Below are 11,304 nucleotides of genomic sequence, written 5' to 3' on the forward strand. Positions count from 1 at the left end.
GATGGTAAAAATTAGGGAAAATGTCGAGTTTTTCTGATGAGATTTCCATTGAAAATAACATCACTTCTATGTAATGATGTCGTGATTAGTCAAGGTCGGATAAGGTCGATACAAAATCGATATCCGAGAGGAAATGGCCCTCCGAATTACTTCCGGTTTACTTCCGGCTCAAGCCAGCTACTTAATTCTAAAAAAATAATCTATAATTAATAATAAAAAAAACATAATTTACATTGTCTAAACGTGAATTTTTAGTCATCAAGAAACGTTTTTATCCGCCAGTTTTTGAAATATTTAATAATTCGGGGCTGTGCGGTGTTAATTTCCTCCAAAATTCCACGTAATTTCGTTCTAATAACGCCATAAAATTCCAGAATGAAAAATAGTAAATTTTATAGAAAGTAAATGAGATAGAACGTATTTGCTTTGTATCCTTCAGGTCTGCATGTGCATCTATTTATCCTCTGATTTTCCTAACCGTCCGTCAATCTGTCTGCCCGTTATCCGTCTCTCAAACTTATCGAAAACTAAAAAGTCCCGTCTGATCAATACAAAATCCAACATTTTAACATCTTAAATATAAAATATACTTAAAACTCGATGAGAATTGTTAAAAAGGATGTCACACGCCGTAGATTTTATCCTGTTAGACTTTTAAGAGCGATGAAGGATGAAGGAAGATCATTGGCAAGAACCACTTTCCATATTAAATCGAACTAAACAGATTTGTATCAGGATGACGTAAGTGATGCTATCTTTCTTGGAATAGTGAGTATCAGCACGTGCAATTTGATCGTGATCCAAAATTTTAGAGTCAATCCGTGGTATGCTGGTCGAATTATCATAAGAGATAACTGGAAAACAAGAAGAGATAACGAAGAAACTTTAGAAGATCCCCCACAAAGAATCCAAGAAGTGAAGGGAGTTAAACGACACTAACCCAATTTCGGTGATGAAATTCGAAAAATCCCCTTTTGTTGAATAACCTGGTCACCTTCTATTTTCGGATTTTTATTGAGAAGTAATTCTTTTCTCTTATGCTTCCTTATATACAACCAAACTTTTCCGCCCACTATCTTATGTGACGTCTCATCCACCCTCGTTCCATTGGCTCCTCTCCACTCCCTTTTCTCCTTACTTACCCACGTTTCGTGGCACCAACACGTGATTTGGGTGAATGAATAATTCGGAGAATCTTGAATTTCTATGACATCGTCTCTTATATTTAGTTTATCTTCAGTATAAGTTAGAAACGAGCAGACGAAACAACGTCTTTTCTCTCAAACTGACTGAGGTGAGTCGAGTATTTTTTACTTAATTCAATTTAATTTAATCGAAAAATAAGTAAATTACTGTTCAGAATATGTTATTCTTTAGAATTTCCATATAAAAATAATCGAAAATTCTTAAGTTAAGATCATTTAAACTCGCCTTTTGAAGGATTATACTTAAATATTTTTATTTCTAGGCTTTCAATTATGGTAAAGACTAACAAAATGATCAAGGATCCGAATAAAATCTCACGAAGTAAACAAAATAAACAGAAAGATCCTTCCATCAGCAAATTACAGCTGTCTCTTCTCAGTAGTGGATTGATGAACGAGGACAGATCTAATCAACTTCTTCCCCACAGACCCATAGAAGTGACCAAATTTGCTGCTCACGTCGAGAAACTGAAGAAATACGAAGCACTACTGAAAATGGAATTCGAGGTGAGGTCACAACTCGGAATTAATTACGCTAAACTAACAAGAAAAAGTAGGAGAATAAGTGATAACAGTAAACAAAAAGTGATGCTGAGAGGATGAAGAAGAAGAAGATTACATTCTCCACTTCTCCGTTATCTTCTTTATCCTTTTCGTCTGACCTCCATATACTAATTTTAACATTCTTCTGACATATTTTCCTCATTAATATATGAACTGAATTTTTTTCTTTTTGGAAACGTTTAAAAATTTCTCTTTTGTTTAAAGTAAACACTTGACGTAGTAGATAAACGATAGCTACTTTCGCTATTTTACGAGCGTTTTTTTCACTTTTTACACTCGAAAAAAGGTATTTTTTTTAAGATAAATAACAGAAGAAACACACTCGTACCATTCAAAATATTCGAGAATCAAACCTTCGCTGGCCTCTCTATTTTCGTTACAGGAATCGAAAGTGTACCTCCCTTCCGCCCACCAGACGTTCCTCCCATCACGTGATCTCCCCCGCTGCGAACTTAAATGGAAGAGCGATTGCACCCCGGCCATATTTACATTGGAAACTAGGGGGATGGTCGATAAATATCCTAAATTGTCATCCCGATTCTGTACCCTAACTTTTTTTTTTCCTATGAAAATTGCGTGATTTCTGGTAATTTCCCCGTTGCGTTTAATGACGAAAGAGTAAACAGAAACATCAGCAATATTTTTCCGGGAATGTCTACGAAAGGACGATCCTTGAAAACTTGGCCTTGAGTGCCATCTGTTGGCAACATCCGGCTTACAGCATCCTCCGATGAAGTGTGAAGAGGATGGATGCGGATGTGATGATTGTTTAACGACGGAAATTTGACAATTTTCATTTTTCGAATACATTTTTTAAGCAATTTAAAACGCAATTCTTAATAAAAATAATCAAAAATTTAAATATTTACAAGTAAAAAAAGATTACACAAACATACAGACAGTAGGAAAACTCAAAAAATAATAATAAAGGGGAAAGGAATTACTAAACAATTTCGGATATGCCCTAAATTAATTTTTAAGTAAAATAAATAGAATTATCAGGTATATTTTTAAAACTGGAAGGGAAATAAATAAAATTTTCTCGATTGTTATGATAAATGATTTTGGCAAAGTTCCTTACAAATTCTACTCTAGAAAGGCTATTTATTGTTTTGTTTGGATACATTCCTGTTTTTCAAAGTTTTTACATATCTTTTTACAACCAGATATAATTTTATCGATCCTCTTACAAGAAATTCCTTTGTTTTCTACCTCCAAAACATTAAAAATCTCTCACTAATGATGCTTATTGCAGTAAAACTAGAAGAGAACTGACAACGAGATGCTTTCAATTATTTATCTCTTTGTTGTCATTCTATTCTCTTGGCACTCTGCACGCTTCTATAACTACACCCCCGCTTGTGTTTTTCTTTCTTCCCTAGTGTTCTAGAGTCTTTTTTTCTCTTATAGATAATATTTTAAGGTGGATGCATATTTATAAAGAAAAGCGTTGATTCGTAGAGGAATTCGCTTTATATATTAGGATGTCTGCCATTTAAAATTTTAATTTTATCTTTAGAGAATGTTAGAATCCTGCCAAAAATTTATTAAAAGGAAAATATAACATTACCGAAGATTTCCAAAAACAATTTTTACTAAAGAACTTTCTTACAAACGGTTATGCAATATTCTTTAAATAGTTTTTATCTGCCATCATTAATTACGTTCATAACTCCGATAAAAATTCTTTTTTTGGTGATAAGAAATGTCACCTTTATCATAAAATGTTTTTATTTTTAGTAATGATTTAAAATTTACTGACGAATTCTTTCGTTTCTCCCGAGGCGTATCTTTATCCCATAGATAAGAGAGTCATCTAAACAGACGTCTTATGAATACAATTTTGCATCAAGCAGGATAATAATCTGTTATAAATAACATTTATAAACTAAAATAACGTTTTAAATGCTTGAATTCTGTTAAAAATCGCCTCTCTTTTAACGATTCTCTGCATAGCATCTGTGCTTTGCGGGAAAGATACATTTACAGGGAGCGGAAGAGAATCGATTGTAAAAAATGCAGGAAAAAAATATTAATTCGTTTGTGTCAAACAAATCTATTATTTTCTTCGTATTTTTAGCATATTTTTCAACGTTTTTCTTTTAAAATTAATTAAATATTTGTCGTGTTTTATTTACAAGAGAACAGAAACCACACGCTCCTAATGTCGTTTGCTCGTATCCTATCAAAAAATACGCCCGTTAATATGATTAATTTTTAATATTTAGCTTCAATTTTAGATCTTTTTACTAATTTAAAATCTAATATATAAGATTTTAAATAATTTTTATATATTTATAAACTTAAATTTCAGGTGGCGATTCGAGAAGATACTCATAGCACCAGACACGCTTTGAAAGCGGATAACGACCAGAAAAATACTTATAAAACGTTATTGCCTTGTAAGTATTATTTCTCAACAAAGAAAACTTATAAATTTAAATTTAGAATTCACAAAAAGTATTCTCTTTCCGCCATAAAATTAAATAAAATTCATTGGAACGTCACGTAACTCTGTCATTGTTTAGAGTAAGATTTATCATTTATTAATGTAATTTCTCCATTAACTAATAGAAAAAAACATAATAACTGAATTTATATCGATTCTTACATAAATTTATAATTAAATATAACAATTAAATTTAATTAGTGATAAATTTACATGTAGAAACAATTAAGGTTTCAAGCGTAAGAGCGTGATAAGTAACAAAAGGAGAATGAAGAGTAAACGGATGAGTGATGAATTGCATCATTGAAAATCCCATAAAAATCATTAGGATCCAGTAAATAAAATTCAAAATTGTATAAAATATCTATTTAAATTTCGTTTGACGTAACAAAAACATAAGATTTCGTGTTGTAAAAGTCAATTCTTTGATTTATCAAAGAGAAGATGCGGAGGAGTCACTTCCTCTTGATGCATCTAAGTAATAAAATACATTAATTCTCTCTATAAACCTATCGAATAACGTTAATTAACTGTTGAATATGTATTCTAGCTCAAGTTTCTAGCGTAATTTTAGTTATAATTTCATGCGTTTTAATGATATATACGCTTAAAAACTATCAGATGTATCTATCTAGAACGCATTAAATTAAGTAATTTGTGTAGAATTTAAAGGAACCGCGAATAGTATGACCCAGAAAAATGAAAAATTTACCAAAAAACCCGAAATCCCAGTTTTTTTTTTCAAGGCTTTAGAGCTTGTATTTAATATCTGTAGTGCTCGTACCACAGGTTGAGAGAGAGATATCATGGTTATATGTTGTAATAAACATAAAATATTCTTATATATTTATTTTATATTAGAAATTCGTATAGAAGGTTTAAAAATTCACTAATTTTGCTTACTAGAATGAGTTAAATTCTTATAATTGGAGAGAAAATTAACGTTGAATTATATATTTTTTTAAATTCACTTTTATTAGGAAGATAATCAACATTTCTAAGAGAAAACGTTGAAAATAGGGCATCTTAAGTAAAAAAAAATTACTTTAAATAAATAAAATTTAGGTCAAGAAATGTAAGACGTGAATAATGAGATGACGGTACGGTCACGTGACGCTAAACCACCCCCAAAAACACCCGCGAGAACTTCTCTCATCCCCCCCGCTTTCAATGAGAGCGTAAAGCCATTCTGAACACGTGACTTCTTAACCCACTCCATCACGTGGCCCTTACGTGCGATCCTTCATCTCACATCACTTAAACGTCATTAAATTACAATTAAATTTATTATTTGTCTCGAACAGATGATTATAATCGAGCCGTATTAGGGACGTTACCGGGGATAACCGATTCGGATTACATTAATGCCTCTTATGTTGATGTGAGTTTATAGATATGATTTATTACACTTAGAAACCGAATAATTATTTACTTTATTAAAATAACCCTTTTATTTATTTTTTATAGAGTATATTAAAGCCAAATGCCTACATCGCCGCTCAAGGTAAGAGCCAATCGTTAATAATAGAACCCCAGGTGTAAATCCTAGTTAAGGCACGTGTTAAATAAAGGAATTAGGCGTGGGTTCGGATCCGTTTACTATAGAAAATATATGGTTCTCCGGATAATGTGGATTTGTATCACTTCGGAGGATGCGGATTCGAATCTTTTAGCTGTAGAAGACGTGATTTCGGCTTCATTTCTGACAATACTGGAAGATGATGATGATACGTTCGTCCTCATCCTTCGTTATAAAGTAATTCGGACCTCTCCTGGAAGGAATTCGAGTCGAATGGAATACAACAACGGCTCTAGAAGACAAGATACGTGTTCGGAATCCCTAATTAATATGGGTTTCGACGATAAGGATCCATTTTATATACTAGGATTTACAATTTTAAGTGTTATTTAATAATAAACTTAATCACTCAATTATTAAATGTTCTTATAAACAATTGTAGGACCAAACGAAAATACCATCTCCGATTTTTGGCGAATGGTTTGGGAACAGAACTCGTACGTTATCGTTATGTTAACTAAAGTATTCGACTTCATAAGAGTGAGTAATACAATACCTTATACGAGTATCTTATACTGTTACGATCATTGATTGATCTATGTGTATTAATCACAGGTTATGTGCGTTCAATACTGGCCTACAGAGATCAATCAATCAGAATCTTACGGAGATTTGGAAACCATTTTAATTTCCGAAGAACTATTGTCTAATTTTTTCATCAGAACAATACGATTAAGGAAGGTAAGAGTAGATTTACAGTAAATTCCGATTCATTTGTGATAAAATATAAGAAAAATCTACCCTTCTCTTGCTAGGGAGACGAAGTTCGTGACATTACCCAACTACATTATAACAACTGGCCATCTCACACTTGCCCATTTTCCAGTTCTCTATTGGAGTTTAGAAGAAGAGTTAGGATTTACATGAGTTATCATCCAAATACAGGGCCGACTATAGTACATTGCAGGTAATACGGGAGCCGGGTAAAGTGTCTTTTATTTTAATTCTCGATTTAATTGTGATTATTGTTTAATAGCGATGGATGCGGTCGTACCGGGACTTATCTTTGTATAGATGCCAATTTGGAATTAGCAGAGGAAGATAATGTCTACGATGTTTTTGGATATACCAAGAGATTAAGACAGGCTAGAAAGGGGATGGTTGAAAATTTGGTGAGTATATTCTTTAAATATGTTTTATAAATATTCGTTAATTAAATGATTTATTTTAATTTTAATAATAGCATCATTATATGTTCATCCACGAAACTCTGGAAGAAGCTCATATATGCGGCAATACTTGGTTCCCGGTTACTCAAATTTCGCAACAACTTAAACATAAATCAATGAAAAATCCTATAACTAAACAAAACGAATATCAAAGAGAATATGAGGTAATTAAGCTTTTCTTTTAATTCTTTTCCCCTAGAAGAGAGACAGAGAATGTGGCCTTTCTGCAGTGCTTACAAGTACTGCAGAGAAGCATCTTAAGGAGTAATTAATCTCAACTTTAATCCCTTTCTAGCGCTAAAACAATACGTTTGAAGAGTCGTGTTTATAGGATATCTTCTTCGATTAAATTTTAATTGAAAAATCTTTATATTTTTTAGAAAATATGCAAATTAGCACCGAAATTATCGATTGGTGACTGTGCGGGAGGATATCGTCTCGAAAATAGAGAAAAAAATAGAGACATAACCATCGTACCTCGTAAGTACATTAGATAATTATAATAAATACAGTCGACCTCCTTGTAACACTGTTGATTTTTCCGTTTTATACGAATTCCATGTCATACGAGTCACTTAGATTTTACAAATACGTATGCCAAGCTGTGAACGGCTCACGTATTTGTAAAATCTAAGTGACTCGTACAACATGGAATTCATATAAAATCAACAGTGTTATAGGGGGGGTCGACTGTATTTATTATTTAATTAATGTATATTTGATTTTACATTAATATATCGTATATTAAATAATTCTAGCTGATAATTTCCGACCTTATTTGACTTCTTTCCAAAGCAACGACAACACCGATTATATTAATGCAGTGTTTGCAGACGTGAGTTTTATCCTATTTTAAATTAGTTTTATTTTTAAATACAAATGGAATATTTTTAATAATAATAAAAATTTATATTTTAATAGGGATATACAAGACCTAAAGAATATATCATTACAGAATGGCCACTACAAAGGACAATCGCAGATTTCTGGTCATTAGTATACGATCACGATTGCAATTCCGTTGTACTTCTATGCAATCCACCCCCTTGTAGCGTAAGTAAACCAATATATTTATTAGATATTTACGTAAAAATTCATAAAAAATTAAATTAATCTTTGAATTTTTCAGTCGTTTCCACAATTTTGGCCTACAGAAAGAGAAAAGAAAAGGAAATACGGTCCAGTATTTACGGTCGAATTAATATCTTATAATCACTATCCAAATATAAAAACTTGGTTGTTTAGGATATCAAAAAAGGTAAACAAAAAAAAAAATACAGTCGACCTCCCTATAACACTGTTGATTTTTCCGTTTTATATGAATTCCATGTTGTACGAGTCACTTAGATTTTACAAATACGTGAGCTGCTCACAGCCCGGCACGCGTATTTGTAAAGTCTAAGTGACTCGTACAACATGGAATTCATATAAAACGGAAAAATCAACCGTGTTATAGGGGGGGTAATCTAATTATTAATAGATTTGAAGGAGGAATTCATAAATGATTGCCATACTTACGAAGTATTATTTCTTCAGATTGTATCCCTTACAGAATTAATGTCGGGTGTTAAACCAGAATCAAAAACAACACAACTTTTCCAATTTACATGTTGGCCGGCGGGTCATAAAGTTCCTACGTCGACTAATGCTTTAGTCGAATTAATGAACATGGTAGATAGATGGAGGCAAAGAACCGAATACGGACCCGTTGTAGTTATGTCCGCGTAAGTATAATAAACTTTAGAAAGATATAAAATAAAGTAGAAAGATTATTTTAACATTTTCCTATATAATTTCTTCACACAGAAATGGAAAAAGTAGAGTTGGGGTGTATTGCGCCGCTAACGTAGCCACAGAACAAGTGGCACAACATGGCGAAGTGGACGTGTTTCAAGCTGCTAAAACTGTTCGAAGACACAGACCACAACTTTTAGAAAATATGGTTTATACCCTTTTTCTTAATTTAATTTAAAATAAAAAGTATGGATAAAAAAATAACTTATAAATAAATATATTTTTTACAGATGGAATACAAGTATTGTTACGACGTTGTCTTACATTACATTCTTCAATATCTTAAACAGATATAAATCATCCGACAAATAATTTAAGTTGAGGAAGAGAATTTTCTGAATATACACCACTTTTCTCTGTACTATTGTGTCATTTTTTAATAAGGATTTGATAACATAGGACATCCAAAAGTACGGTGACACTTTCTGTTAAATATAGTATCGTATTTTTGGATAATTCACGTGTTTTCAATGGTGCATTTATGGGAAGATACTTCATACTACGGATGTGAGAAGCGAGGAAGATGATGAAGAACAGCTTGTTAAGAAGTAACAAGTGATGTAACTGTCAAATGATAAGTTCTTTCTGTTACTATAAGAACAATAAGAAGATAAATCAAGCAACTTCCCGCTGTGCAACTATGGAAGAAGCAATAAAAGGACACATCTTGCATATGAAAACAATAAGAAATTTTTATAATATATGGTAAAATGGAAGAAATTACCACGTGAAACATCATTACAGCATGAAACTATTCCTGACAATGTTCTTTATAAGTCTATACAAAACAGTAGGGCTGTGTTTTAAGGAGTATTTTATAATCTGTGATTTTAAAAATTATATATAAAGTAAATATTACCAGAAAAGAAATCAACAGTATTATTAAAATGCTCAAGATTAGAATTTTTTTTTTCTTTCTTTTTTTATTACGAAGTAACGTGTATAATATTCAAAAGAGAATATTCGTCTATGCGTAGATTTTACAGAATATTTAATTATTATTATTGTGATTGAATTGAAAAACAAAATGTTCTTTTGTATTGTTTTTATATAAGTTATATTTTATTTATTATCATCAATTTTTTTGTAGGCAAACACTTTTGTACAACTGTTCAATAAAATTCGTAAGTGACTTTATATAATACAATTACATATGCTTATAGTTTTACCATTCTGTTTACTATTATTCCTTCCATAGAGATTTAATTCCAGAGACCAGAAGTCCCAGATTAACTGTATATTAATTTTCGGTTTGCTCCGGCACGCTACTACACACAGGCAATACCTGTTGCAGTAATGGCGTGTCTATAGGAAAACACTTATTTTATAATAATTGGAAGGTTAACCACTGACGCGTGATGATCCGAGTATCAACCACAGTGTTTATCTATAGAAATTCAATTGGATAAGTGGGAAAACTTATACGTGAATTATGGTTTATTTACTCTATGTCACTTGATTATGGCCGGTGTCTACGAAGACGAGTAAAAGGCTGGAAACAAACCAGTGGGATGATTCGTCAAAATACCACTCTTTACAAAAGACAGAGATGACGAAATTCACTACAAAATCCAAATTTTTAACATTAAATTAGCTACGCAACAATAAAATTTTCTCGTTGTTGAGAGAGAATCTATTGTGGACTCGTGCGATTATTTAAGTAATGTAAGTTTAAACTACGATCTTTCTGGATTTAAGTACAGTCGACCCCCCTATAACGCGGTAGATACGTTCCGCTTTATAAGAATTTCGCGTTGTAGGAATCTTTAAATACGTGAGCCAATGACAGCCCGTCACGTGTGCAGTTTACGGACTACGACTGTTTGAAAGGTTTTCTTCCATAAAATTAATCGATTCTAGACTAATTCCACTCAACATTTTCAAATTACATATAATTTTTTTGGGAATAATCCGTATAAACTATGCTATAAACGAAAAATTGTAGGATTACTTACCGAGTGTGCACCGTTCGACGACGCCATTATTTAAGCTTGTTTTCGTCGCGGTGCGGCGCACCAAACGGCGGGCGCGTTTTCTGACAAGTTATTTTTCTGCAAAAAATTCGTTGAACTTTGGAGACATCATTAATAGAAATAATTTTTATGGCCGTTGAATAAGAAATGTTTCTTTCACAAGAAATGTATAAAATTACAGTGCTGTATTAGACTTACGGTACCTAATTTACATACTGTACAGACGATAGTAAACTCAACTTACTCGTCTAAACTCTCCATAGCGTGGCGCTGGACGGCAGAAAGTAGTTCGGCTGCTTGTCAACGATGACGAGTTGGCGATGACGTTTTACCGCGTTTTACGCTTCCCTTTTAGCGTATATTCAATACATTCTTTCCTCACATATCCACATGAATACTTGGGAGAACCGAACACTGAAGCAAAATCTAGAATTTATTTTGTGATATATAATAAAAGGGTGAAATAGATACTGCAAGTTACGAATGTGATGAAAAGGTGTGAAATAGGTATTGACTAGTACCTGGTAAGATCGATGATACAATTGCTGAATGATTTGCTATATAAAAGACA

General features: G+C 32.3%; 1 protein-coding gene across 1 annotated transcript; it reads left to right on the forward strand.

The window, feature by feature from the left end:
* Positions 1 to 1,150: 1,150 nt before the first annotated feature.
* On the forward strand, positions 1,151 to 10,087 carry LOC111618624 (receptor-type tyrosine-protein phosphatase mu-like). The gene is made up of 17 exons (XM_023360179.1): positions 1,151 to 1,294; positions 1,469 to 1,712; positions 4,084 to 4,171; positions 5,523 to 5,599; positions 5,686 to 5,722; positions 6,180 to 6,277; positions 6,353 to 6,478; positions 6,553 to 6,704; positions 6,774 to 6,909; positions 6,981 to 7,130; positions 7,347 to 7,446; positions 7,725 to 7,801; positions 7,888 to 8,019; positions 8,096 to 8,224; positions 8,503 to 8,690; positions 8,773 to 8,908; positions 8,991 to 10,087. The coding sequence occupies exons 2-17, from the start codon at positions 1,479 to 1,481 to the stop codon at positions 9,054 to 9,056; spliced, it is 1,926 nt and encodes a 641-aa protein (XP_023215947.1). The 5' UTR covers positions 1,151 to 1,294; positions 1,469 to 1,478; the 3' UTR covers positions 9,057 to 10,087.
* The last annotated feature ends 1,217 nt before the right edge of the window (positions 10,088 to 11,304 follow it).

The sequence above is a fragment of the Centruroides sculpturatus genome, unplaced genomic scaffold, assembly GCF_000671375.1.
Source record: "Centruroides sculpturatus isolate CEXI.00-Female unplaced genomic scaffold, Cexi_2.0 scaffold94, whole genome shotgun sequence".
Taxonomy (NCBI): domain Eukaryota; kingdom Metazoa; phylum Arthropoda; class Arachnida; order Scorpiones; family Buthidae; genus Centruroides; species Centruroides sculpturatus.